This window comes from Fusarium oxysporum, chromosome 14, assembly GCF_000149955.1.
Source record: "Fusarium oxysporum f. sp. lycopersici 4287 chromosome 14, whole genome shotgun sequence".
Classification (NCBI taxonomy): Eukaryota; Fungi; Ascomycota; class Sordariomycetes; order Hypocreales; family Nectriaceae; genus Fusarium; species Fusarium oxysporum.
The window spans coordinates 185,626-213,438 of NC_030999.1; the positions used below are offsets into that span (position 1 = coordinate 185,626).

Here is a 27,813-nt window from a genome sequence, read left to right on the forward strand (position 1 = left end):
AGTCCCAAGAAAGCTTGCGAAACCTGCAGAGATGGGTTTCAGTGGGAGATCTTCTGTGCATAGAAGAAGACCTACGATGCCAAAGAAAGATTGCAAGACCTGCAGAGACGGGCAGAGGCAGGAGATCTTCTGTGGATAGAAGAAGACCTGCAGTCCCAAGAAAGCTTGCAAGACCGTGCAAAGATGGGTGTCAGTAGGAGATCTTCTGTGGACAAGAAGAAGACCCGCAAGTTCAGGATCGCACTGGACTGAAAGGAAAGGTGCAAAGATGAACTTTGAGGGAGATCTTCTGCGGACAGAAGAAGACTCACTGCTCCAAGAGTGCACGAGACCATTAAGAGATCCTGAGCGCCCATGTCGAGATAGCTCTTTCCCTGCAGTTTTCACCCACGAAGGTGTTTTTGGGGTTTTAACGAGGCTCGACAGGCGTGCACATCAAGCCCAACAGCAGCTCGAGTGGGAGTGTTGAGACAGTGTGGCTAAGGTGGTCCGACCTACTGGTGGCTGCGATGTGGATACTATGTAAGGAGCTGTGCTCCTCTCAGACAGATGTAACTTAGAACTAATAACAACACAATCAACCCGTTTTTGCTTCAACATGCCGGACCCCGTCAAACCTGGCGAACCAAAATCGCATTTCCCTTCCTATATTCAATTTCCCTGCTTTATCTCTGCCTTCTTCCTTCGAACCGAATTAGTTTCAAATCTATTCTAGCCAGTCCCGGGATTCCGCGCCCTTGAGTGTCTCCTCGCTCAGCTGCTCCAGCCTCAGTTCAGCCTGGGCCATCTCCGCCGGTACCGTCTTCCCTATCAAGTCATGCTCTCGCGCCCTAGACAGGAGCATGATGCCGTCCAGCGTTCTGCACCGCGACAGCTGTACGTACAGGCTATAAGGGTCGCATTGGCTCGGGACCGCCTGGCCATCAATGTTGGTGGTCCTGGTCCCTCGCAGCTCCAGCGCCACCAGATCTAACGTTCTTCCCTGCACCTTGTAGTCCGTACATACAAACGCTGGCGCACATGGCAGCCCTCTGCGCGAGACATCGACTTGCTGCCATGGACGTTTTCTTTGGCACTCTATCTTGACACTCGTAGGCGTCAGGAGGATCGTACCGGGGGGCATACCAATGAAGCGGAAGTCTCTCGTCGTCTCTGACCCCAACAATATCCCGCGTTATCGGCAATCACGCCTGCTGATAAGTTATTTAGGGCTTATCGTTCTTATTGGGGCGAAAATAACAGCTGATAAGTAACCTCAAAATGTACTAGCCTAACTCAGACAGCTGCTGTATTTGTAGGGAAGGTACCTCGAATCTTCCTTGTTTTCAAATGGAAATCTTCGACGGCTGGTAACTACCACGGTATGCGTATCACATTTCGACAGCATCTTCATCTTAGTTGACGGTGTTTGCAAGGGTAATGGCCAGGTAAGCGTTAAAGCTGCCGCATGTGACGAATCAGATCGCAGAATTAAACGCCGGCATCCTTGCACTCAAGCCAGTAAAAGAGTTTGTATGAGTCATGGCGTTTGGGGATGAGCCGTTCCATACAATTGTCAGCAAGGCAGACTCGGACTATCTTGTTAAAGGGATGACTGAATGGGCATTGAAATGGGAGACTCATGGTTGCAAGACCGCCAAACGGAGACTGGTCGAAAACGCGAAACAATTTAAGGAGTTACCTACACTTGTTGGAGACTTAATGCATCCAATTTTGACGTGCTGTTCTGGCGAGTGGCTCGGAGGATGAATCAGGGAGCTGATGAGCTAGGCAACCAGGCCCGCGCAGATCAAAATGGTATGAGTTATATGGCAATAAACCGGAGATAGACAAGTATTTGGGAAGTGAACAGGGGTACCTGATGATTAGGAATAGAAGAGTAGAGTCGTCTCGCTTCGACCAGTGGCCGTGACATGATCAGTCCGAGTGCTTTCGAATTGTCGCTTCATGATGTGATTGTTCCGACGTCGTTGTTGATATTTCCAAATACAGCTAACTATCGATCCACGCGGTTACAACAATCGATACTGTTAAGCGTTTAGCCTCGTGCGGCCGATATGCCTCGATATGTATATGTCGTTTACTTGTCCCAAGAGAATTTTCCAAGACCCCAGCCGACATCTAATCGACAAAATAAAGCGCGCTTCTACGTTATTATGCTGCTAAAGCTGCCAAGCTCTACGGTGCAAGGCCAAAGCATTCGTGTAAGATGGTTGGCTGCGGAAACTAGATACTAGACCTAAAAAGGGTAGCTTACTCGATGAGTGATTGTTTGGCGGCTTCACTTGAGGCATCGTATCATCGTATCCGCACAAGAACCAGTAGGCAAAATTATTCACAAGCGATGAGAGAGCATAAAGTTAGCTGACAATGACGCGTTAGTCGACAGAGAACTAAATAGATATCATGGCAACTACCATCTGTATTGCGTCTCACACACAGGTGGAAGGAAACATACTTACCATAGAATCTCGACTTTTCGGAACGGGCAGCGGAATCATGGCAGTTTCCGAATCCTCGACCGACCTGCAAGAATGTGTCCCTAAATTATTACACAGTCTTGGGCTAGTAGCCTCATTTGATTATCAGTAATTTTGCTCAGAAGTTTCTGTAATTGAGTATACTCTTTGCCAATTACTCGGCTATGTCCAAATAGCAGCCAAAAGTCATTATTCCCCTACCCTATATGCCATTGATTGTATGGGGCTACTTAGACCGACAACCCTCCCCTTTGCACGGGCTGTTAGCGTCTTACTAAAGCATACACCAAACACACACCCTATGCCTAGCAACGCCATAATGGGCCTCCGAGGAAGGAATCTTGGAGCGTTCGCTCTCCTCGCGACAGCCTCACTTGTGCAGCTACTGGTGCAAACTGTGAATGCAGCTTCGAAACCTTGTAACAGTCGTGCGTGCTCGACCGACCGGTCGCTTACCCACTTGCAGACGTCTACGGAAAGGCTCCTGCTATGCTTCATCCTTCATCCTCGTCGCGCTCATACTCGGCGGCGTCAGCAAGGCTCTAAAATTTTGGCCCAAGTGTGGGGAAAAGGGAAAGTACAGACAGTAAGGTTGAAGCAGCGATAATTGCCCACCATCAATGTAAAGGAGCAATATAGGTTAGGTACTAGAACTCATTGTTGTGATAGCAATGTTTTGGAAAGGTCGATGTAAGATGGAATTATATCTTAATCAAGTCTTTCTAAAGAATAGAGCGGCGTAAAAGTCTTTAGCCAACAAGCTTTATTCGAAAACTCCTTCACATATGAAACTTAAGTCCTAAAGCCCCGACGTGAATATAAGTCTAATCGCCAAGTGCTCTTCGCCAGCGAAACCATGTCCCCTTCTCCCATTCCTCATCATGTCGTCGACCATGACTCCCATTGCGCACCGAGGCTGGATGAGTCTCATCCTCCACGGCCCTACCAAGGCCATACTGCATTCCTCAGAAGCTCGGACGTTATACAAGCGCATCTGTTACTTCCCCGAATCTCGTCATCGTTCCAGTATCGGCCTTAATCCATAAGTGTGCAGTCAAAATCGAAATCGATGTCTTGCGCGACTGGGTATGAGTTCGCCGGCAATGTATCGCTCAATTCACTCAACGTCCCCACTTCCACAGATCTTTATATCCCAAGACACCTTCCTCGATCGCTACACTCCTTAGACCTCACAATCTTCATATTGTGATTATCCTTGATGATTTATTGTATTCGCTTCATTCCGGTTGTTTGACGGGTGGTCGTTTCGGTGTCGAATGTCTTGGTGTCGGTTGCGTCGATATTGGGTATTAGGATCACAGACGTCTCGATGGTGGCTGCGGCGGTATCAGGTTCATCGGTCTTAGGTACAACGGGTCACTTAGGTGTCGGTCGTGTCGGTATCGGTCGTGTCGGTATCGGTCGTGTCGGTATCGGTCGTGTCGGTATCGGTCGTGTCGGTATCGGTCGTGTCGGTATCGGTCGTGTCGGTATCGGTCGTGTCGGTATCGGTCGTGTCGGTATCGGTCGTGTCGGTATCGGTCGTGTCGGTATCGGTCGTGTCGGTATCGGTCGTGTCGGTATCGGTCGTGTCGGTATCGGTCGTGTCGGTATCGGTCGTGTCGGTATCGGTCGTGTCGGTATCGGTCGTGTCGCTGGCGCCTCGGCGGCGGCCGTTTTGGCAGTCCATAGTTCATTTACACGAAGACGTTTGGCTGCTGGGTTGAAGAAAAATATGCATCATCCGGCTGATTGATTATGACGTGTCGTTCTCGCAATACCAGACAGGAGTGATCCAGGTCAATAGTACCATAGATAGGTGTGAGAATGGAGTGATATACTTCACTTCCTGATCTTCCAATGCCGCTGGAAGATCAGCATCAACTATCACTCGAAACCGAAGATATCGTAATAGATCTATTTCAGGTATACTTGATACCGGATTCGATATCCAGTTATAAGTGAGGAATTCCAATGGGGCCAAGTCGGAGGATTTTGAGAATTGTCGCTGACACAGACCGCAGCATGTCCATCATTGGGTCACGCAACAGCACAAACGTAAAGGCATTCGAGTTTCGTACATGACATTCTGTTGTGTTGGTGTAGAGAGGAGATTGTAGAAGATTGTCTTGGCCTGTACGACGGAACGTGTCAGGAATTTATACTCGATGCTGAAGTCCACAGCAACCCTACCTGCTAAGAAGTCCGCCTACCCTTCCTTTTTTCTTTTTTTTTAAATTACTCCAAGCCTGGCCCCCAGTGAGCGTATGCAAGCCTCGCGCCAAGTCACACCCTTGAATGTTACCATACAATGTCATCCATACTTGTTGCAGGGCCGCGGCAGCACTGCATGGTCGAGAATAGTGATATCTGGAACCTCGGGATATCGTAGGCTAGAAGCTATATCTGAATGTCTACTAAGATGAGAGTATCGATAGAATCTTGTTCTTTTGAATATCAGCGAGTCTTCTACAGGGAGAAATCAATGGGCACCAAATGTGCCGCGTTTCCGGACAGTTTTGGAAATCAGGCTGCGGTTGAATCCTTGTTTCTTTTCTTCTAGAACAAGGATCTACTATAGACAAAATGTTGCTTTTGATGAAGTGTAAAGACGGGAATCATCCTATAGGCTACTGATACTTACACTGTCAATATGATTTGTCCCCATAGACGCCAATTGTGAATAATCTTTTGTTGTCACCCGTACAAAAGGCGACCGTCATAAGCACTTCTCAGTGTCGCACTCACCCTGGCAAGCCGACTCCCCGGCGCTCTGATGGCAGGGATGGCAATCCCTAGGACTCATGCCTTTGACCAACAGCCTCACGAATGCGGCGACAGGGACTAAGTCCACAGTACACCTACCACTCTTATTTCACACCCGAGGGCCGGTTTTTGCTCTGTACAGGTGCTATATTGAGAAACCCTTGTATCTTCACCGTCTGCGTTCGCGAGACTACGCGTTTATCCTCAAGTCCGTTGTCATCTTGGGAGCGGCGTCGACGTTTCTGTAGCAAGGCAGCCTTGTCAGGAAAACAAAGCAGAAACATCCCAAATGACAGAGCCTCCTCGCTCGAGTCGCATTGATCATGTGGCATCCGGATCACGGCTCACGCATGTTATCGCTTCATGTGAGACTAGGTCTAGGAGGCAGACCCAGGATCACATCGTTAAATAGCCAATGACATTCTGATAAGGGACTGGGTGGTCAACCAGCAATTCAAGCTCAAGCAAGATTAAACTGCCTTACCCGTTAAAGCAGACGTGTCAGCAAAGAAGGCATCATGGATGAGGCGCCAGAGGCCGGGGCCCCACCCGTCTTACCCGGATCAACACGTAGCGAAAGGGCTGAAATTGGCGGCCACCAAGAGCGACTGGAACAGGTTCCGCTATGCAAGTTCGAGACACGAAACATCCACAAGATGGGCTTTGTCCAATGATCGCCAATCGGAGGCGGCAGGTCAGCCACTAGTTAGTGTCTTGGCAGAACTGTTGGGTCAGGCCTAGGCCTGGTTCAATTTGCCTTTTCAATCTCCAGGTCGCTGAGATTGTGGAGAGAGCAATGGGTTCAGCCTCATGATGGTCCGCAATGCAGTCAGCATGGGACAGAAACATTTCGAAATTAAGTCAACGGGAAAATAAAGAGCTCACATGGTATAGTAGTTTGTGGTGTAATATTTGAGGGCGCTTTGCCCCTGTATTGGCAGCAACAGACTTTCCGGCTGGCGAGTGGAGTGAAACGTGATTTAAATGAAGGACAGGGAGAGTTCGTGATTACGCGGCGAAGTTCACAAGAGTTGTGCGGGCGCAGCATCACCATAAACTACCGGAGTACAGACACAGCCCTGAAAGATAATGTCGTTTGCTAGAAGCTAATAGCCACGGTGCCATGACAGGGTCGACATCGCCGCAAACACTTGGGCTTGATCGGACTCTTGGTTGATTGACGTCGACCACGGTTTACGGGTCCAAATTTTGCTAACAAACAGTACTTACCAACTCCTAGCAGAAGAATCGGGTGGCCCGCTGGCAGAGTCGCAGGAAAGCTGAGAGCGGACAGGTAGAGGCTTCTCTCTCTAGCCGGGAGGAGTTATTGGTCTTTCACCAACAGGAGGGGCATCCTCTTTCTCTTCATCTACTTTATGGAGTCCATAGACTTGGGGTTCTAAGAAGGTGATCCAGTGGAGACCGATAACACAGTATTAGCAGGGTCCTTACGATGCTCGTTGACGATAACAGACGCGACCTTGTTTTTCAAGAGCTTGACCTCTTTCTGAGAGCCTTGCCGTCGGCCTCTTGTGCCTAATCTCAGGCTCGGCAGAATCCTTGGCCACAAGCTCCAAAAAAGTCTCTCCTTCCACCTATATGCGCATTCGCGCACTCTCACCTACATGCGCCTCACATGTCGCAGGCGTGGCTTAGACTGATAGGCACATGGTTGTGCGAACCTGCCTTGGCCCAACAGCTTTTCCGAGCTAGATACGACGTGTCATTTATTCTGTGTTGATGCCAATGCTCAAGCATACCCGCTGGCCCGAACGCTGACTGGGCAAGACAAGGCAAACCTCCTCTGGGGGCTAGGCAGACAACGGCGATGCATTGACTCACGAAAACAGAGTCGATGGTTTCCCTGCTCGGGCGGAATCTGCCCTGCCGTAACACACCTGTACCGAGCCTGCGGCTAGTTCTCATTGTTTCCCCGAGCGACAGAGAAGTGAGGCTCGGAGGTGGTCAGCCCACTATCTTCTGCTTTTCTACGCTTCAGCTGTTGGGTCGCAAGAGATCAGTACTGCTACCTTGCTCTGGGAGTCTATAAAGAGCAGCGTGATTCCCCGGACTCTGATGAAGCCTCGATTTGCCAGACACAGACAGACATACACTGAAACACACATAAACAAACCCTTCATCGTACTCTACTTCCATCTTCAACTATCCACAATGTCCACCACGGTGTACAGCCAGCTCAATAAGGAGCAGATGATCCATAAGGCAACGGAGCTGCTTGGTCAAGTCAAGGAAGCCGAAGCCAGCGTCACCCAAGAGACCACGAACTTCATCCAGACTGAGACCTCCAGAGTTCTGTTGGACGGGCGAGGCACTGACACGAGCGTATATTTCGACGTGTCCGGATCCATGGGTCACTATGACTCCCGCCCGTGGAACATACAGCATGCTATTGTTGAAGGCATCGTTCCCACCGCCGCAGAGTATGACTCGGACGGAATTGATTTGATTGCCATCATGGAGGAGAGTCCCATGGAAGAGGGGCGAAAGTCAAAGGTCAAGGACCTTAAAGTCGCTATGGAATTTGTTAACAAATTCCGTCAGAACCTTCGTGGAACTACGCCAACCCGCCAGCTATTCAAGAAGGACGTGAGGGCCCATGTCGCCGCCTGCATCAAGGATCCTAACAACACCAAGCGCCTTAATATCGTCATCGTGACGGACGGCGAACCTAGCGACACACATAACGACAGCATGACCAAGACCACGGAGTGGGCCACGTTGGAGCTAAGTTCGGCCGGCGGAGCCCCAAAGAATACTTGGGCATCTCGTACGTCATCGTCACCGAGCAGCTCACACCATGGCCTGCTACCGTATGTTGGAGGACCGCAACCAGCTGGGGAGAGGGCGACAAGGCAGTCGAGTGCGACATGAGCAACGCCATCTACCCCCTTCACCATCAACGCTCTCGGCGGGCCCTACAAGCAGATCGTCATCAACCTCATCCTGGCCGCCAACAACAGCGACCCTTTGGATCGGGCCCCCGAGAAGCTATTCCAGGGCGCCCCCGAGAATTTCATTCAACTCATGGATGCCTACATAGAGAAGGGCTACGCGGAGGAGGTCTAGGCTGGCTAGGAAGGCATTGTCTCTTCCCGGGCTCCTTCCATTCCTCAACCTCATAGCAGGCTTGCGCTGCCTGGTTAACTACCTGGCAGGCATTCGTGATTCCTCTTTATGTGCGCCGCGACGGATATGTTAATGGTGGTAGATTAGTATTTGCAGGGTGGAGAATGATAGGTAGAGTACATTTATTGGTATACACACAAGCTCCCGACGTGACTGCCCCCCCTGACTACGCCCTGTGGTTGAATGACATGGAAGCGATTTTCTCTTTCACTCTTTCCATCCCGTCCTTGTATTGAACGGAGAACGTACACATACTCTCCGCGCAATTTGGTCGGTAGACGCATACAAATGCCCAATATGACCTCCGTGCTTTCTGCGCAAGCCTCCGACATCGTCCTGTTTTGTCCTGCTTCCTTCTCGGAGTAGCAGCTAAAGGCTGCCGAGGGCTTCGGGCTCAGACAAGGCAAAATGACTGGTACAGGCCCTCGCTCTTCTCTATTTCTGGGGTCGAGGTGTTGAGCATCAGCAGGCAGCAGTGCGGTAGGTATGCACCGGAGAAACGCTTTTCGCGACATAGCTTCAGGCCAGGACTGGCCTAGACTCGCTTCTAGGACCAAACTGCTTAGGCTGTACTCCGTACGGCCGGTAAGAGATCTGGTCGTCTTGGACTGTTCCAGTCACCTATTCCGACCTCATTTACCCGGCTGTCAGTCTGATATGGATTTGATGAGATACAGAAGGATGTTGAAGGAAACAGACTGGTGTGTGATGTATGTCTGATCTTTTGATCTCGCAGGGCCCTCGTCGACCACTCTTCGGTGGATTTGAGTAGTAGCCGGCATCTGGTTTTGGTCTTTGTCTGAGATTTGCGTTGCGGCTGGCTTTTGAGAAACACCAGGTATTAACCTCTCATTCTTGATCCCCTCTCGTAGACCTAGGACTTGAGAATAAAATTCAATCGTCATCATGGAAGCCTCGTTGAGCAGAAGCCTCTATCCGGGATTTTGTATTTTAGACACGACCATAAGCGTAACGTGATCATCCCGTGGAACAACATGCGAACAACACGCGTTGTAGGAAAGCTTATTTCGGCAAAGATCATGTCGCACTGAGCGTGCTTAAAGGGTTAGAGTGAATATGATGAGCAGCAGCAAATGTGTTGATTGATTGTTCTAAGTTCTCTCTTGTGCGGGGTATTCCATCCCGCACAGTTACTTAAAGCATATAGCTAGATTACTAATGCCTACCCTGCGACACTGGACTTCAATTGTGTAGGGTGGACCTGTATTGATGACTGTTCCTGTTAGTATATGTCAGCCATACTAGTTCAGCTGCTTTTTCTAAACTTACATCAACCGACACATTACTTTGTATGATCTCCCATACCACGTCCCTTGGGACTCAATATCACATTCCAAAGGCTAGCCTATGGGGCCGTTCTCTGGAACGGCGTGGTCTCATCGACTATTTCTCTAACACTTAAAATACCTCACGGCTGATAAACTAGGTCTGTGATGATGATAATGAAATTGTTGTCGCTATATGTTTCCGGGTGAAATCTCGCAATGGTGACTTCTGACAAATCAAATAATGCGGTGATACAGAAGTAACGCTTTGGACACTGATAACGCGCCGGAGAGGGCAGGCTCCTGTTGATATCAGTGATCCACTCGACGTCAAATTTCAGCTTTTTCTGTAGATGCTCTATACCTGCACAGTGAGTAACTGAGTATTTAACACAGAGTCTCAACGCGCCCATACCAGTGCTAGCAAAAAGTACTCATTTCTTTAGTTTAATATTGATTTAGGTTTTCTTTTAGTAACAATAATACTAGTATTAGTAAGTATCTTAGTGAAGACCAACGAAAGACGTTTAAACGACACCGAGAGGAACAAACTCGGGATAAGAACAGCCTCCAAGTACTGTTCCACGCCATGTCGAGCCGTGTCGGGATTGCAACGCACCCGGAACGACGAATATTGGATGGCTTTAAATACTCTTCCTCAGACACTGAAACAACTATCTGACATGTTCTTGCATTCCCATGGTTCCATGGTCACTCTTTAAACCAATGTTAAGAATCTTCGATTCTTAACAGGGGTGACTTCATCCCTCCGCTACGATTCGGTATGGGGTGGTGTATGTCACTACTCGAGATCTTCGAGGCCTTGGGACCCTATGGGACCCAAATGAAGGGGTACCTCTGTTGCACATACAATCTCGCTGACGCTCGCATGTATTTTCGTGGTCTAGGGAAGGCCACTATTCAAATTGGGTGAAGTAGAGTATAGTTTTGACTCACTCACGTTCATCTCACCTCGGGCGTCAGCTTTAGGCTCCGATAACTTTATACGGAACTCTGATGGTCGTCCAGTAACCTGCTTCAAGCCTCAAAGCGGCCAGCCGTTTTGAAGTTCGGCTCCGCGGCCCGCCTAACGGACCCAAGGTCGGTTCTTCTCCGTTCAAGCCATCCGAGGTATGCTCTATCCGTGTCTCATGGCCTGATATGGTGGCACTAATATCAAAAGATCCCCTGACTTCGATCCTGGGGCCCTCTAATTGTCAACCTTTTTCTTGCTCTTCAAAATTGGCTTCAATGCTAGCCACTTACGGCAATTCTAAGAATTCATGGATTGCTTCGGGCTGAAGTTTTACAATGATGCGGACTGCGACGACGATCGGCTCAGATAGTAGCTGAGGACGAGACTGATGAGGGAATTTTGATACTTGATCCGCAAGTGCCCTAGGCGCAAAGAACGTTTATCTCCTGAACGATACATGACCCCTGCATGACCTTTTATTGAGTTCTTGACGTACGTCTTCTAGAGATAGTGGCCGTTCGCTGGCCGTCAAAACATACGCTATGCTGAATACGCCTCACAGGGGCCTTAACGCTGCATCTCATTACGCATCGCTTTTGTTTCTTTTGTCGAATTATCATCACGAGTGTACGGCACCATGGATCTATAATACACCCCCGAGCCGGGAAAACGATGGCAAGATATGATGGGCAATAATATTCATTCGTCAGTATCCGGTGAGATCTCAGCGTCGTGCTAAGCTATTAGAGGCTTATGTCTGACCCTTGGCCATCAGCGGTGTTAAATATGGTAGCGCAGGTTTCGTGCATGTTTTTAACGACCTAGCCATTGAACAACGAAAGGTTCAAGGCGATGGCAAGGGCATGTACAAGAAGAGCAATGATGACTGGGTCGCACGCATCCTCGAGATTCGTGTTTCCGATGAGCATCACGTCTATGCACCCGTCTACTGGATGCAGCGGCCCGAAGAACTCCTGGCTGGAATGCCTGACGGCAAGAAAACAGTTCAAGGTTGCCCGCCGTATTATTCCGCTAATGAAGTCATTGCTTCTGACTACGTTATCTTCCCAAAGGCCTAGCGATGTAGGGGCCGGAGTCTTGTTCTTCCCTGAGGCTATCGGCGTCCAACATCACGACTTGCATTTCGATGGTATTTAGGTCGCTGCAAATAGAATCTTTCCACGCTGGTCTTCCAATACACTTCATGGCTGTGGTTGTATTGTCGAATCAATCCTGATCCAGGGAGATGTAATAGCTCGGTAGTTAGAGTAGCCACTACATTGTTACCTGTAAACGTCCTGAGAAAAACACATCAGTTACCAACAACATCGAGGCCCAAATGTTATAGGCATTCATATTGTTCCTCATCTGATGGCACGTATCTTATAGATCTTGAGCCTGAAGTCGCCTCCGCTGGCTCAATGCTAGCTAAGAGTATACAGTACTCGATAGCTTTACCAGTTGGGAGCTGCAAACTGACATAACTCAACAGTTTCGTGTGGCGACGAAGTAAGAGTATTTTGTCTTTCAACATGGTCGAATGTTCGCTAACTCCAAGTATACATTTCGCGTAGGACGGCCGCGACGATGGAGGCCATGGAGGCCATGGAGGCCATGAAGGCGATGCGGATTGGTTGGGCTGGAGCATGGAATATTTTGCTTGGGAGTTTGTACCGAATGCTTCTGGTTGAGCCGATCGATCCTACAGCCTCTGTCTCTTGGTTGCTTCAGGATGGTATGGTGGGTGTAGAGGCGGAAGGCGATATTTTGTAAGCCTCAGGACTTTCGTAGGTCGTCATCTCAGTCGGCTTATTCGGTAATGTGATGGAAGTATTAGCTCATTTTCTTAAGCCAGAAGCGTCAGACATAGTTCACCGATATACAGAATCCTAAGAAATCGGGCCGGCAACGCGAAGATAGGCAGAATCAGAAGAATCACAAGGCATTCGACACTGGCCTGCCCAAGCACTGACACGTGAGAGCTGTGCATGTAAGAGAATCTTGATCGATCTGGTGTGTGTCGGTATATCTCCACGACGAAATAATGTAGTCATCAATCTCGGTCACATTGCGACGTCATAGGTGAAGCTGGGGTTAACATCCATCGACGGGCGATCCGTAACTGTCCATGTCGATTGGTACGGGGTGATAGCAGTAGAAAACATGGCAAAGCGAGACCGTAATACTTACGTGGCCTGCCTGAGAGGGGTCCTACTGCATAAGAGCAATGACAACTTGTACTTAGTCCGGAGACTGTTCTATAGTCGAGTGTAATACACAGGTCCAAGGCGTGAATCCTACTGTCACGGAAGTTACAAGATAGTACAACATTTGATTTGCCAGGGCTTGATGATCTCGAGCTTGGCTTCACGGGTGTTCGTGGTTCGACAAGTTGTGATAACTTGTCCTTGAACCGCTGAAACCTCCAGATTTTTCTTTTTCCCAAGGTCAAATGATGCTTGGCTCGATCTTGAATCACTGCCGCAGTTTGTATGCCCTTTTCCGCTGTCTAAGTGTTAAGTGCTAAGGTTTAGAACATACTTTAGCGATTGACATTAGACTTTTTGAGTAGTTGTTGATTCTAAGGTTTGGACATTATTTAGGTATTCTGATTGCTTTGAAATGATGCTGTGTTTTAGGAACTGAACTGCAATATCAGCGGCCCTTGCTAACAAGCATAAAATATAGCGAATCACATTCCTGTTTTGCGACCTGTTGAATACCTTGGTGGTCAAAGCGAAACTTCAGTATAAGATATAACGGTTAGTCGGGCCTGGGCTAAGCCGATATCCGTTAGTTGCGCTTAGCGGTGTACATTCCCCGTCAACAACAGCTACCCTATGCTTTCTAAGTTATTCTTACGCCTTGCAGCCAGCTACTATCAAACCAACTAAGCCTGTTGGATTAATCTTTATTGAGTTTGTTTGCTTGTTGTAGCTAACTTCTTTCCCCCCCTTTTGAGCTGGTGCTCCGCGCATCTCAGTACCCCTCCTGGTATAAGTAATCGCTATGGTTTGGGCATTACCTTGCAAGCTGCTACTGATAGAAAGACCTCGTTTCAATGCAGACGCATCATTCTGTATTAAATAACCTTTCCTGTGATAATTTTCATTCCTGTGCGGACCTTGTATCGAAGGGTGATATAATTGGCTGTCTGGACAAAGAAATATAACTGCCTTTGTCGCACAACAGGCCAGTGGTCAACCCATTCAGCTTATGACTGCCAATGTGGCAACTCTGTTTGATTTTTTTGCCAGAACAACACCGTGTGGCGCAAGAATGTATGATAGGAACGCCGTAGAAGAGCACTACTGACAAGATTAAATCACGGAAGTGTAAATCAAAGAGCAGTCAATATAGGAAAGAAGTTGCTTGCTCTAGAGGAGAACAGAGCTGCTAGAACTAACTACTCCGGATCAGTAGCACATAGTCCAAGGAAATGTTCAGCCACCCTGCTCAGCGTTTCCTTCACCTATTTATTTTAGTCTATTCAAAAGCCTGGGACCTGGTGCCAAAGGCCTCTCAGTTTATCTGATGGTGGAAAGCCTTTATAAAAGCATCCAGCATAAGCAGCAAGCAGCACCCATGCACCGTCACCACAAAGAGTATTCTGGTAAACTCATAACCAAGCTTGCGTAGTATATGAAATTTCAGTAGCGCGTAGTACCAAAGCCACCGCTTCCGATAAAACAAAGAGTTTTGTATGAGATGTGTGAAATCACGTGTCTGATCAAACATATCACTGTGGCAAAACAGGCCAGACGCTGCAATTGCACAATCATCTCCAGTGCTAAAGGGCTCATAATTTTGGTCAAGTGGATTTTACTCTATTAAGCTATCTATAGCCCGGCCTCAAGAAGCCATAGAGTAATTGCGCTTCCGTTTCTTTCCCTTCCTGAGGTCTCTACCGTTGTCTAAGCTCAATTACATGGATGATAGATACAAATTGGCGAGCAAGGACTATCACTTTGTAGAAATATTCATTCTTGTATATCGACTGCAGCCTTCAGTATCTTATAGTGAGTCCGGCTCGTCGGCTCTGTCTGCGCCATACTCTCCAGAGCTAATAACTGCTCCTCAAGTGGGATTATAGACCTAGCCCTGTGTGATAAAAGGTCACCTCTTGATGCACCTCTATCGCAAGTGCGAGGCATGGGATCCACAAGTGATTACAGTGGCTAAGGAACTCTTTAAATGCCAGCGTATCATTCTCCATGAAAACAATGTATATAGTTCATCCACATCCGATATCATGACTTTTCATGTGGTTTCAGATCTACATAGTCATATGGCTTGACGCCTCCCTGCCCATGGTGCAGAGTCTCCGCCGCCTTCACTGACTTAACACCTCGAAAGAGCTCCTCTTTATGAGTAGGAATCCAGACATTGTATAGGAGTCCAGTAGAATACAGGATGCTGCCCTTTGTATTCATCTCGAAGGCTTTTTCCGTGCCTGGCAGCCAATGATGAGGCAGTATATATATGCTACGGTTGCTGTTGGTTATTCCATGTTTGTGTTGGGATTCATCGCCTTTGAAGGTTGATAACGGACGGAGAGCCTGCAAAGAAGCTTGGAGGGAAACCTTTTTCTTCTTCAGTTGGATAACAGCTCACTCAGCAGATATTGATTTATTGATAGCTCCATTGGGCTCATTGCTCCTTTTCCTCCATGCTCCTTACTGTGGTTAAAAAACCTGGTGCAGCCTTGCTCTCGTCAAGGGAAATTCACATTTCGTGGAAGTGTATCTCGTCTATTCCACATCAACTTCTCCTCTTCTTTCGTAGCAAAGATGTTTTGAGTGAAAAGTTGGCCATGTTGATGACCACACTCATCTGTAACTATTTCAATGGACGGGGACCCCCCCAACTAGCAAGATATCGATCCCCACGTGATCGTGACCCTATTTATTTGCCGCAGCCTTCTCACCACCCCTTTTCTTCTTCTTCTTCTTCTTCTTCTTCTTCTCCCTCTTCTTTCTTTCTTTTACCTTCCTGTACTCTTTTTTTTTTTTTTTTTTTTTGGGCATACTATGCCTCCCTACACCGCCTGTGATTGAATGTCAGAGATCTTAACTTTAAGGCAACTCTATCACTCATATAACCTTCGCGGCGTAAGAATGAGATCATGCCTGGTGCTATCCAGAAGCATCTGCCAGATCACGCAATGAGACGCCGTCATACTTTGTGTAGCCGAACCCGAACCCATACTCTCGTGAGACAATCCGCGTTTTCCTAAGAAGGCGAATACTGACTAGATTAAAGAACTTCAAAGTAACACTCATCCTGGACGCAGTGAAGGGTGGTCATGCTGATACAGTAGATCATCTCTTGCAACAGGGTGTCCAGATTAGTGGTTTCCAAGTGCATCCAATCCAGGAAGGTGAATTCGTCACGGAAGACTCCAAAAACCCATTCTCAGTTGCCTGGTATCAACAAAGATACGACATTTTTCTTCTACTTCTGGATGTAACCCTAACTCAAAAGTGTCGCAAAAGGAGATGGGAGTGCAGTGAGCTTCTACCACAATTAGACGCGATTGATCCCCGAGAAAGGCTCGCCGAAAGACTTGCGATCTGGCTCAAGTCTAGATACTGGGTACCGGTAAACCCAGATTCCAGTTACGCAGGGCCGAATATGGTCATTTGGAGGACCTTGACGCTGGTCTTTGGGATGGGAATATTTTTGCGTGGGGATGGAATCATAGTGAGCCATCTCATCGACAAGAGGGCACCGATTCCTGAAAATGTCCTGGTCTTTCTAACACGACATTGGAACGGCATGAGAGCCGGTTCTAGCAACATCTTAACGAGTTTGCATCTCCGGCCCGCAATGCTAGACATCATCGTAACCGCATGGCCACTGATGTGACGGAAAGCTGAATTAGATGGCTGGAATGAAGACCTCAATTGTAGGATAGTATTCTGGCTCTATCGAGTCGCACATGTCCAAGTGCTCGGCAGCAGCAGAAATGAACTTCCCGATTCTCTCTAATTGGTGCCACCCATGGGCATTAGATACTGCAGAAATTCTCATCCCCGAATTATTGAGCACGACTTATCTATCTTCCTCCGGCACGAATTGGCTGGCATTCGCAACAGCCTCAAAAGCGTCGTAGCAGACGAGGTGAAGCTATCAGGGTACTGGCCTGGAGATGCTTGTGCAACTGCTCCATTTGTCGCTCCAAGCCTTCGCCGTGCGATTCTCCAGGCTTGCTTTTCCGTGATAGCTGAAGCGCCGCTGCACATTTGCTCTTGTCTGAAAGTTTTGTACTAAGCAAGAGTGTTATGGGCCGGACATCCGAATATGCTTTTCCAGCTTTGATAGCCAGTTTGCCAAAGGTTGAGGAAAACTGCAGAAGGCGCTGCATCTCCTGGCAGAGTCGCGCAGGGAGACCAAGAGGCTGCAAGAAGTGCTGAAGGAACAGATGGAGATGACTAGGGAACTTAAGGAAGCTGTTGCAAAGCAGGAAGAGACAGAGGATATGGGCAAGCAGGTGGTGGAGATCAAGGTTCAGATGGCCGAGGAGCTGCAGCGCGTCCTCGAACAGCTCGAAACTATCGCTGCGAATGCAACGGACAGATCTCAACGATCATATACTGACGTCACACGGCACCCATTCTCACCCCACGACGATTCGTGGACCTTGGCCGCTCCTCCGAACCCCACAGACGTGTGTTATTGGATTATTGACGTTTCAAGACTAGAAGACGAAGCCGGGCTCTCAGCTGGGACGATTCTAGCGACAATGGAGAACCAAGTCCGCTCTTAACTGGATAATCGCACGTGGTGATGCCGAGCGGTGACTAAGGACTCAAAGAATCCCAACCCCGTCAGGATCACCTGCAGGGAGGGAGCGAGCATGGGATTGTGCAGCACGTTGCGTAAACAAAACTGGCCCCAGGAGCCCGGAACCTTCGACTATCAGAGTGGATAATGTCAGCCGTATTATAGTGTTAGGCGATAGGACCGAAGTTCGAACTGAGATCACCGAGATGCTCGGCCAGAGAATGATACCGAGGTTGCAAAGATAGCATGGCTCAGCAAGAGAGATATCCCCAAGGCCTATGACGCGATGGTCGTGTATCTCAAAAAACGGCGAGAAGCTAGGCGGTTCATCAACGAAGGATTCCTTCGGGCTGGAGGAGAATCCGGTACTACATAGGTGCTTGAACGCCGTGACCGCCCCAAGAAATGTTACAATTGCCAACAAATCACGAGCCATAAAGCCCATCACCAGAGTGAATACACAGGAACGATTCCGAAATGTAACCTATGCGGCAGCCCCTATGAGTCATTCAGCGGAGATTGTCGGAAGCGCTATCCATCACAACATGAATAACATATTCTAACTGAATGTTAGAAAGCAAGGACCGGTACATGATAGTTCAATAATTACAATAGCACTGGTGCTACCTTGCCATCAGATACCAGAATGCTTGATGAAGTGATCTTAGACTCTCAGTGAGGCAAATACCCGCTTTGGGGTGATCTATTTTGTAAGACAGAGATCGTTTTCTATTACCTTGACTGTCAGGAATTGGCCTGGTCAATTCTAGTTTGGTGTTAGTCATTTCTACGTGTAATAATGGGGGCTGCTAGTCATGGGATTCTAAGGTTTGTGAATTTCTGCAATTACCTAGTTTGACGCATTAATGAATGTGGCTAGGTTGTCTGAGTTGTTAGGCGTTTTGCGGGGCTGTTTTTGCCGTGAGGTTTGCACAGCCACCAGCTTTCCAGGCTTCCTCCCAATCAATACATCACATATTACCTTACATCTCTTCCATCCTTTTATATCTCTCAATTTTCCCATTACCTTTCACTACCATTGTGCATCGGACAGAAGTATTCCCTATCAGCAAATCTATTCACCATGGGGGACGATCTCGTGATTTATTATAATGACTCCATCGACTCAGATAACTTGGCCGCGGCTATGGCCTTGTTCAAGGCCACATGCTGGAAGCCAACCGTCCGCGTGCTTTGGATTCTAGAGCCTCGTCAAGTGTGTTTTGGACTATCTATGACAATGGGTCAAATCACCAGATGCAAGGAATTGATAAAACAGCATTTCCCATCTGTTGAGAACCCTTTCAAGACCCTTTTGAATGGAGATATCAAGCAGCAGGATATTGATGATATCAAAGATCTGACAAAAGATGACCGCAAGATCGTAAGCTTCCCCTGAGAATCAGATACTATAGACAAATCTGACCATGATAATAGCTCGAGATGGCAGTGAAGCCCAAGTATGGCTCAATCAACGACGCCACCTTGCATGCACGGCTAAGTGCACTTGACCTGGCAACTTGTCTTTTCGAGTGGTCTAACAACAACCCCATCGAAGTTCTTGTGGACTACGAGACTCTGGAACATATTGAGAACCCAGTGAATCTGCACATGCATCACCATGAAGAGCTTGTCAACCGGACTGAAAATGAGCTGAAGGAATACTACGACATCATGAAGAAAGTGTTACCTTTCGGCCGTCGAACCGATAACCTGCGGGGTTGGTATAACAAGTGCATCTGGCGACTCGAGCATGATAGAAAGCTCTCAGACATTTCTGTGGAACGACTTGTCTTGGACAAAGTTTTGAATCGGATCCAGACCGCGGGAAGCGTTCGTTTCTTTGGGGGTTCTTCGTTGAGAATCCTACAACAGTTCCTTGATAGAGGCGTAGCAAACAAGATCAAGTGTCACATGCAGGTGGTAAGTCTGATCCATACTCCTCATTGACAAGATACTTATGGTGATAGGGTTCCTGCGACATGTCAGCGAATCTCTTCTCCAACCAGTTCAACATCGCCCTCAACCAAGAAGCAGCCAAGATCGTTCTCAGCCGATCTGCAGAATTTGCAGAGTTCACCGTTGTGCCTTCACATACAGCGCAGAGTATAAAATACTCAGCCCTAGGCCTAAAGAAATTCGGAGGTCACTGGATCGAGAAGCGAATTCTGGGTTTCAACTGCCACGAAGAGCCCCTCAAGATCGTCACAGATCAAGTGTCACTTGGGCAACAATTCCCTGACAAAGCCTACCCCATGCCAGACTTGACATCGTTTTTGTGTGCACTTGTTCCAGGGCACATGGGCTCCAATCCAAGGTATATCGAGGTCGACGAACAGAAGGGTGGTACACTTCTTTTCAAAAAGTCTGACAAGGGCATCCGTATGTTTCATCTGGACGGCGTCAAGGAGTTAGATGAGGAACGGATCACGACGATTTTCGAATCATTAACACGCGGCGAAGTGTTGCAATAACGGCGACAAGTTTTAATACTCAAAGGCGAGTTAGAAAGCAGGTTGTGGGCTTGATAGCTCCTTCTGCATACTGGCATAATGTCGACAATAGAGAGGAAAGTCCCCAAGTTCCAAAGCACGAAGTAACTGCAACGACTGAGTTACGCTAACTGCCCAGCACGATTCATATGGTCTGGGCGGAAAGCATAGCACCATTTATTACCATACTATTTCCGGGGGTGGTAGGGGTTCGACTACACACGGGAGGTAAAAGAGGGAATATAAGGTAGACACATAAAATAAGGCAGTCATTTATGTAATATCAGTTATGTCTGCTCCCCTCACTTACACTGGATTTCATGCCAACAGAAGTTGACGGCTAGTCTGACCTATCACTGTGTTGGTACAAGTTCCATTAATTTCTGTATTCTTCTTGTTGCTCGAGCTTTCTTGAGGCATTTCTTCCGTTTCTAAAATCCAGTCATACACAATATGTGAAACCAGATACTGCCGGGGTGAAAATGTAAGTATAATAGATTGAACATCACACCTAATTGAGTTCATAAATCTAGAGAACGCGGTACTTATTACTATATTTGACAGCTATCAGTAGCGGGATCAAACCCGCTAGTCGTGCGCCTACATCAGTTGCTTTGAGCAGTATTGGTCAAAGCCGTTGAGAATAAGCAGGAGGGTCTCGTTGACAAGTGGAAGGCAGCGTAAGCGTCTCGATTTAGCCAGGTGGCCCTCTCATGCCATTGATATTCAGAGATGCCTCCTGGTTCCGTAGGGATGTACGGGCCATGCTTATCTTGGTGCGAGTGGATCTCCGGGTATCCAGCATTTAATTGGCCAGTCCGGATTAACATAGAGTAAATAATCGAAGAACAGCCTTTTAAGATGCCCAGGCAGCCCAGCTGGCCACAAAGGTCCGAGATTGACTGTGGAGTCACGATGAAAAGTGGCTGACATGGGGGTTGAAAGCAAGGGATTCTCCAGAACATGAGTGCCAACCATATCAGTCCGCACTGACACTAATTGTTGGCTGATCTCCTGTTGTCACGTCATCGATTGGCTGATAGCTAGAGCCAGCTCACCTCGTACGGATGGTCAGGGTGCTGTTGGGCCCAGTCTGTAGAACGTATCCCAGCTCCTGGTCAGGAACTTCCTTCAGCTTCTACATACATTACGTGATGATTCGGGTAAGCCGGACGACCTATATTTCACGCCTTCTATCTGTCAGTGGGCTGTGTTACTGTAGTGGCAACATCTGTAGTCTGCCTTGCCCCTGAGAGGCATTCCACACGGTAGTACCATCAAAATTCAAGATCGACGTGATATGATATCTCTGCCGTGTATTGTCTAGCGGCTTTCCATGGGATGAACAATGGGCATGATAAAATTGGGTTAAAAGGATTTGTCCCATGTCGGCGCTTAAACAAGATCTATCTTTGTCATCAGGGCGTGCAACAGAGTCTTGTCTATTGCCCTTTGCCACCTTGGCGTGTCAGGGACAAGAGTGTTTGGGCAGAATGAGCGATGGCTGTCATCGGCGGACTGGGGTGGCGATAAGCACATCTTGGCAGGTGAAATTTTCAGCCTACTCCCAATCATGTCAGAACTTGACCGACATTTCAATGAACAGTTCACTTTGGCGACCCCTAAAGACGCTGTCCCTGCTGGCCAGAATAGCTTTGTAGACTCAGAAGTTGTTTCGTGCTTCTCGGGACTAATACATAGACATCAAAAGAAATGAGCAAATAAAGAAATAGCCTGATAAAATTCTTCGCTGCCCTAGCGGCACCGACTGGCTCATTCAAATTGGAATGGTTTATGCTTTAGCCAAACAAAGAAGCCGACCGCAGCCTGATTTCGTAGTAGTACCGTGTCTCCGCTGCTAGCTCCTTGCACGGATGCCTGTGTACAGGTATGAAACTGAGAGCATGAACAAGGATTCAAGTGCCACGTCAACTTTTCAATAATATCCGCCCTGCATTGATATTTCAGGGCTGGCATTGGGAAGGAGGGCTGTCTCACTTTGCGGACTCGGCTTACATATCAGCCCGAGAACGGATCTTGGACTGCTAATGTGGATCTTACATCTCGGGCGAACTCTATGCAACCGTGTCAGGTATAAAAGACTCAGGTTTACCGTCGAAACTCAACACATACCTTTACCATTCTCTCTATTCACACCAAAAGTTCATTGCCTGCCTTTCCAAGCTCGACCTTCTTCACTATCTTCCTTAGCCGCTTGGCTCAACTGGGAGCTGGCCTCCCAGAAAAATTCAACCACGAAATGAATCACCAATAATGATCACGACAATACGTTACACGTTTTACGTGTTTTTTTTTGTTTTGTATTTTCACCACGTTCTAGACCAACTCGCAAAACTCTGTACAACTCAAACATTGCAGATTTGCGGTTGGTCGCCCATATCTTGGCCAGATACGCCGCCGAGTATGGTTAAAATACAAATCCTTCACTGAAGTTGAGATATACTTGATGTAATTCCGAGCCGCTTTACTATTTGGCGGATTGGGAGGTAACAAGATGGAGACGATTAAGGGTATCTAGGGCTAACGGTGGCGGTTTCAATTCTTGTACTGTATATATTTGCAAGGCTGTTGGAAAATCCGGGAATCCCCTTCCCTTCAGGATTCAGACTGTTAGTCTGAAAGTCCTAGATTTAAAGTTCAAAGTCCTAGATACAATCATCTAGAGATATAAACCCGAGAATAACTCTCAGCTCAATAATGAACAACCAAGTTTCATAAAAATACATTTTCACCCAGCACTACTGCGCAATATAAACAACAGGTTATGAGCCCGGGTTAGCAAACACCGGGTTTCTCTTCTGAATCAAAGAACCAAACTTTAACTTCAACTCAAGATGACGTCACGACGAGCCCCACCTTCCACCATGCGAACTCGCAACACAATCAGAGTATCGCCTGCATCCGAATCGTCGCAACCTGGTGCTTCAGGTCAAGACCACACACCATCCTCAATGTATGACAGTACCACGGTCATCTCTGAAAAGAATACTCTTTTCCTTCCGCAAGAGCTCAAGCTAGGCGGCCCCTCCAATTGGGAGCAATATTGCCCAGCTCAGAAGGCCATTCTTCGGATCAATGGCCTCGAAGATGCTGTCTTTGGTGATTACCCTCCCGAGGAACAGCAGACTATGGATCAAAAGATCAGGGCGGCAAAAGCTGCCGTCTCCATCCGAGGTAACTGCACTGGAGAAGCACTCAGTCAACTGGTCGGGATTGAGAATCCCCAGGAGATGTTCAACCTTCTCCAGGCCTATTGTATTGGCACGGGCCCAGTTCTTCTGCAGACAACACTTTACCAGTTCATCCGGATCAAAACAAGCTCTTACGAGACAATTCCACAATTTAATGTCGACTTTGAGCGACTCGTCAAACTTCTCCTCGAGCAGAAAGAACCAATCTCAGATACCCTCAAAAAGGTTGTTTATCTGACTGCCTGCGAGAACGAGTACCCTGACTGGACTGCCAGACAGCGGGCTCTCCTACGCTCTGAGCATCCGCCAACACTACGATCAATGCAGCAAGATCTCATTGACGAAAACAGGTCATCAGATGATGATGACAGTCATGGTACTGCCTCCACGTACTGGGCTCACAGTAAAAAGACTGGAAGGAAGGGCCCGGCCGCAAGAAAGCAAGAGGCAAGTGGCCGGAGGAGAGGATCTTCAAAGAACCAGCGAGCCGCGAACAAGTCTAGCCAGGAAACCAATCATCGAGTCGGCAAGAACAAGGAACATACCTGCACGAACTGCAAGAAGAGAGGACATCATGAAAATGATTGTTGGTTCGCCCATAAGGATAAGCGACCCGACTGGGCAGTCCGTCTCGCCAAGGAACTCATGGAGCATGATCTTCAACGCGACAACTCCAAAAGTCTCCATATCAAGGAATCAAATCACATGACAGTCGAGCGATCTTTTCTGATTCTTGAAGACAGCGTCTCAGACGAGCTACCTATGAACAATACGGAGACGTGTAGGGTCTCCCTTGACAACAATTCTTCACCCACGGCATGGCTCTTCGACACAGGTTCGTCAGTGCACATCTGCAACGACCAAAGTCTGTTCACAGAGCTTCAGCCTGCAACTCGAACAATCCTCGTTACAGGCGGTGGGAAAGTGTACCCATCCGGTCGAGGGACAGTCAAAATTTGCTTCATAAACAAATGGGACGATCAGGTCACAATTAACCTCAAAGACACGCTGTTCATCCCTGAGTTTCCGGTAAATGTCATGTCAGGACTCAGGCTATACAAGAACGGCGGCTGGATAGACGGGAACGACATGTACGACCCAACAGGAGATGTCTTTGGTCTCCTCCGCATAGGAAGGGACGGTCTGTACGTGAACACTGAGGTCGGAAAGACTACTGTTTCAAACCAGGCCGTCTCGGAACTCCAGCCAGAACCATGCAATCATCACACTGCTTCATCAAACCAATGCCTGAATGTCGACCTTTGGCACCGAAGACTCGGCCATGTTAACGCATATCAGGTGTCACAGACTGCCAAAATGACCAGAGGAATGTACTGTGACGGCCACCACGACCATCAGCCTTTCAATTACTGCCTCGCCTGCGACATCGCAAAGGCCCTACGATGGACTCCGCGAAATAAACGGAAACGAGCCTCCAGGGCCGGGTTCATTCATGTTGACACCTTCAAAGTCAATCCACCGGGCATTAGAGGCGAACGATGGGGAATGATTGCCACAGATGACAGGCATAGAATGAGATGGGCCTACACGTTCACGAGGAAGGGGATGGCTTCGGAACTTCTAGGCCAGCTCATCTCCAAGATACGAACTCAGTATGGCATCCGAGTGTACGCAATCCAAATGGATGGCGGCTCTGAGCTCTATGGTGCGTCTCTCAAAAACCTCGAGTACACTCACGGCGTCAAGATCATCAAGACGACACCATATACTCCTGAATTTAACGGAGTTGCTGAGCGCTCTAACCGCATCATCTTTGACAAAGTCAGAGCAACCATGGAATCGGAAAGAATCCCGATAGAGCTCTGGCCATTGGTCCTGGAAGATATGGTGCGCAAGACAAACGTGACAGCCACCAGGGCAATTGATGGCCTCACTCCCATGGAAAGCTTTCTCAACGAGGCCTTCCCCGGACAAGACAACAAGCCGGATCTGTCCGGAGAACGAATCTGCGGCTCACAAGTCACGATACACATACCGCAGGAACGAAGATTGAGATCACACAAGTTTGGCCCAAGAGGAGAGGCTGGAATCTACCTATGCATGGAAGGTTCACAGATCTACACCTGCTGGGTGCCCTCTCGCAGGAAGGGACATCAGATCGTCCGTTCTGCAAATGTACAATTCTACGAAAAGGTTGGGGAGACAGAACTCCTGACCGAAACTGAGCATGATGTTGAGCCGGAAATCCGCAAGAACGGAGCTCCCATCTCAAGCCGGCCACAGTCCGTCACGGAGCAGACAAAGACTCCAAGGCCACAAAGGTCTGAAGTGAACAATCTTCAGCATGCTGAGGTGCATAATCCTCAGCATGGACAGACGACAACATCCATGACATCAGCTAAGCTGCCCGATCTCCGAAAAGAGGTGATCACTGAGCCCAAAACAATGACTGAAGCGCTTCAAGGTCCGCAAAGGGAGCATTGGCTCAGAGCAATACACAGTGAGCTGCGCAGTCTCCTCACGAAAGGAACTTGGCGCATGCTGGACCGCAACCAAGCTCACAATAGGCCACTTACCGTCAAATGGGTATTCAAGGTCAAGAAAAACGAGGACGGCAACCTCGACAAGTTCAAGGCGCGGCTGGTGGTCAGAGGCTTTGAACAACAGTTCGGCTTTGACTACAACCAGACCTTTGCCTCTGTTGCCAAAGCGGCGACTTGGAGAATCCTCCTCACCGTTGCTGCCTGTCTTGACTGGGAGATTGAGCAGATGGACGTGTCGACGGCGTTCCTGGAAGGGGACCTCGAGGAAGAAGTCTTCATCGAAATGCCGGAAGGGCTTGTAGAGTATTTCGACCAACACCCAGAAGACCGTCCGCCAGGATTCTCAACCGAGAAGATCTGCAAACTGATCAAATCCCTCTATGGACTCAAACAGGCGCCTCGGCAATGGCAAAAGAAGCTGAAGGAGGCCTTGGAATCCCTTGACTTTCGACAAGTAACGTCTGACACGGCCGTATATCACAATCCCACAACGGGAGTGATCATCATCACATATGTGGATGACTTCCTCATCATGGGCAGCAACAAGGAAGCAATCCAAGGGTACAAAGCCCGCCTGGGAGAGATCTTCACAATGACTGATCTCGGTCCCGCCAGCCATTTTCTTGGAGTAAGAATAACCCGAGACAGGAACTCAAGGCTGATCTACCTTTCCCAGGATGCATATTTTACCAGAATACTGAAGAAATTCGGCTTAGAGGATTGTCGACCGGTCAAGACCCCGATGGAGCGAAATTCACTCTCGACACTGCAACCAAGAGACAATGGCGACTCGGCTTCTCCAGAAGAACGAGAAGACTATAGCTCGAAAACCGGCTCGCTGATGTATGGAATGACCCAAACCAGACCCGATTTAGCTTTCCTACTCTCGGTACTCTCAAGATACATGTCGAATCCATCACCAACACATTCACGAATGATCAAAAGAGGTCTCCGCTATCTACAGCAGACAAGAGACCACGGCCTGGTGCTTGGGGGCGTCAAGAAAGATCCTGAATCCGCTTGGAGCATCACAGCTTGGGCCGACTCGGATTGGAAAGGCGACACTGTTACGGGAAGATCGACGTTTGGATGGCTTGTTCAACTTGAAGGATCTACAGTCTCATGGAGGGCCAAACGGCACGAAACAGTGGCACTATCGACTACCGAGGCTGAATATACAGCACTCTCCCAGTGTGCCAGAGAATTGGCCTGGACTAGGAACCTCTTCTCTGAACTGCTCCTTCCGCTACATATGCCTATCCCACTGAACGGCGACAACCAGGGTTCCCTAAAGCTATGCAGAAACCCTGAGCTTCACCAACGGACAAAGCACATTCCGTTAACCGAGCACCATATCCGAGAAGAAGTTGAAGCCGGGAATATTGATGTGCAATACGTCAGCACACATGAGCAGGTAGCAGACGGACTCACTAAACCATTGAACGCCGTCAGCCACGGTCACTTTCTAGAAGCAATTCGAGTCAGTGCATGTCCGATCGAGGAAGCAGGTCGTATTATTTGGAGTACTGAAGTCCACGATGACTCTGTGCCCTGAAGACAAGGTGGATGGGGGCGTGTTGGAAAATCCGGGAATCCCCTTCCCTTCAGGATTCAGACTGTTAGTCTGAAAGTCCTAGATTTAAAGTTCAAAGTCCTAGATACAATCATCTAGAGATATAAACCCGAGAATAACTCTCAGCTCAATAATGAACAACCAAGTTTCATAAAAATACATTTTCACCCAGCACTACTGCGCAATATAAACAACAAAGGCTCCTCAAAATCAACAGATGAAAGCTTTCTCGATTCCTATCAGACTCGGTCATATTTGATGTCTACATCTGGACTAGCGCGGAGAGGTCACAGGCGTGACAAGTATCAAACCTTCATGCTTCAATTTCGTTGGTCAGATTTGTTTTTGGCAAGATGTACTCCATCCTGGAACTTGGCCAACATCTGTGTCAAGCTACCATAGTTCTGCAGCTAGTAGTCCAAGCGTTTGCTTAGTCACGACACGATAGCGTTATTTGCCTCTTTCAAGGGCAATGTGAGGCACCTATTCTGATTCCTTGGAACGAGGCACTTGGTCATTAGATTATGCAGCATCATCTGATGTCATCACTCCGAGGCCTCAACTCGACCCTTTTGCGATCAAAATAGAAAG

General features: G+C 48.2%; 10 protein-coding genes across 10 annotated transcripts; 8 read left to right on the forward strand and 2 right to left on the reverse strand.

Moving 5' to 3' along the window:
- Positions 1–706: 706 nt before the first annotated feature.
- FOXG_14162 (uncharacterized protein) lies at positions 707–1,123 on the reverse strand (the record flags this gene model as incomplete). The annotated part of the gene is made up of 1 exon (XM_018394227.1): positions 707–1,123. The coding sequence occupies one exon, from the start codon at positions 1,121–1,123 to the stop codon at positions 707–709; it is 417 nt and encodes a 138-aa protein (XP_018253800.1).
- Positions 1,124–2,799: 1,676 nt separating this feature from the next.
- On the forward strand, positions 2,800–3,026 carry FOXG_21467 (uncharacterized protein; the record flags this gene model as incomplete). Its single annotated transcript, XM_018401807.1, has 2 exons — positions 2,800–2,899; positions 2,947–3,026. 2 exons carry the CDS (start codon positions 2,800–2,802, stop codon positions 3,024–3,026), a joined length of 180 nt encoding a protein of 59 aa, XP_018253801.1.
- A 628-nt stretch (positions 3,027–3,654) lies between these two features.
- On the forward strand, positions 3,655–4,236 carry FOXG_21468 (uncharacterized protein; the record flags this gene model as incomplete). The annotated part of the gene is made up of 1 exon (XM_018401808.1): positions 3,655–4,236. The coding sequence occupies exon 1, from the start codon at positions 3,811–3,813 to the stop codon at positions 4,234–4,236; it is 426 nt and encodes a 141-aa protein (XP_018253802.1). The 5' UTR covers positions 3,655–3,810.
- A 1,528-nt stretch (positions 4,237–5,764) lies between these two features.
- Positions 5,765–5,920, forward strand: FOXG_14163 (uncharacterized protein; the record flags this gene model as incomplete). Its single annotated transcript, XM_018394228.1, has 1 exon — positions 5,765–5,920. The coding sequence occupies one exon, from the start codon at positions 5,765–5,767 to the stop codon at positions 5,918–5,920; it is 156 nt and encodes a 51-aa protein (XP_018253803.1).
- A 1,252-nt stretch (positions 5,921–7,172) lies between these two features.
- FOXG_14164 (uncharacterized protein) lies at positions 7,173–8,731 on the forward strand. Its single transcript, XM_018394229.1, has one exon. The coding sequence runs from the start codon at positions 7,323–7,325 to the stop codon at positions 8,136–8,138; it is 816 nt and encodes a 271-aa protein (XP_018253804.1). The 5' UTR covers positions 7,173–7,322; the 3' UTR covers positions 8,139–8,731.
- Positions 8,431–9,458, reverse strand: FOXG_21469 (uncharacterized protein). Its single transcript, XM_018401809.1, has one exon. It carries the CDS (start codon positions 8,906–8,908, stop codon positions 8,516–8,518), a length of 393 nt encoding a protein of 130 aa, XP_018253805.1. The 5' UTR covers positions 8,909–9,458; the 3' UTR covers positions 8,431–8,515.
- Positions 9,459–11,340: 1,882 nt separating this feature from the next.
- FOXG_14165 (uncharacterized protein) lies at positions 11,341–12,428 on the forward strand (the record flags this gene model as incomplete). Its single annotated transcript, XM_018394230.1, has 4 exons — positions 11,341–11,371; positions 11,481–11,713; positions 12,148–12,164; positions 12,230–12,428. 4 exons carry the CDS (start codon positions 11,341–11,343, stop codon positions 12,426–12,428), a joined length of 480 nt encoding a protein of 159 aa, XP_018253806.1.
- A 3,352-nt stretch (positions 12,429–15,780) lies between these two features.
- Positions 15,781–16,523, forward strand: FOXG_21470 (uncharacterized protein; the record flags this gene model as incomplete). The annotated part of the gene is made up of 2 exons (XM_018401810.1): positions 15,781–15,867; positions 15,918–16,523. 2 exons carry the CDS (start codon positions 15,781–15,783, stop codon positions 16,521–16,523), a joined length of 693 nt encoding a protein of 230 aa, XP_018253807.1.
- Positions 16,524–17,085: 562 nt separating this feature from the next.
- FOXG_14166 (uncharacterized protein) lies at positions 17,086–17,424 on the forward strand (the record flags this gene model as incomplete). The annotated part of the gene is made up of 1 exon (XM_018394231.1): positions 17,086–17,424. One exon carries the CDS (start codon positions 17,086–17,088, stop codon positions 17,422–17,424), a length of 339 nt encoding a protein of 112 aa, XP_018253808.1.
- Positions 17,425–18,241: 817 nt separating this feature from the next.
- FOXG_14167 (uncharacterized protein) lies at positions 18,242–20,386 on the forward strand. Its single transcript, XM_018394232.1, has 4 exons — positions 18,242–18,269; positions 18,322–18,825; positions 18,879–19,364; positions 19,412–20,386. The coding sequence occupies exons 2-4, from the start codon at positions 18,526–18,528 to the stop codon at positions 19,913–19,915; spliced, it is 1,290 nt and encodes a 429-aa protein (XP_018253809.1). The 5' UTR covers positions 18,242–18,269; positions 18,322–18,525; the 3' UTR covers positions 19,916–20,386.
- Positions 20,387–27,813: the final 7,427 nt, after the last annotated feature.

What these genes read in the sequence shown, in the direction of transcription:
- FOXG_21469 (XM_018401809.1), bottom strand. Translation starts at nt 8,908, where the DNA reads ATGTCGCGAAAAGCGTTTCTCCGGTGCATACCTACCGCACTGCTGCCT.
- FOXG_14164 (XM_018394229.1), top strand. Translation starts at nt 7,323, where the DNA reads ATGAAGCCTCGATTTGCCAGACACAGACAGACATACACTGAAACACAC.
- FOXG_14167 (XM_018394232.1), top strand. Translation starts at nt 18,526, where the DNA reads ATGGGGGACGATCTCGTGATTTATTATAATGACTCCATCGACTCAGAT. An exon ending in CAAAAGATGACCGCAAGATC is followed by an intron (nt 18,826 to 18,878) that starts GTAAGCTTCCCC and finishes CCATGATAATAG; the next exon opens with CTCGAGATGGCAGTGAAGCC. An exon ending in TCAAGTGTCACATGCAGGTG is followed by an intron (nt 19,365 to 19,411) that starts GTAAGTCTGATC and finishes TTATGGTGATAG; the next exon opens with GGTTCCTGCGACATGTCAGC.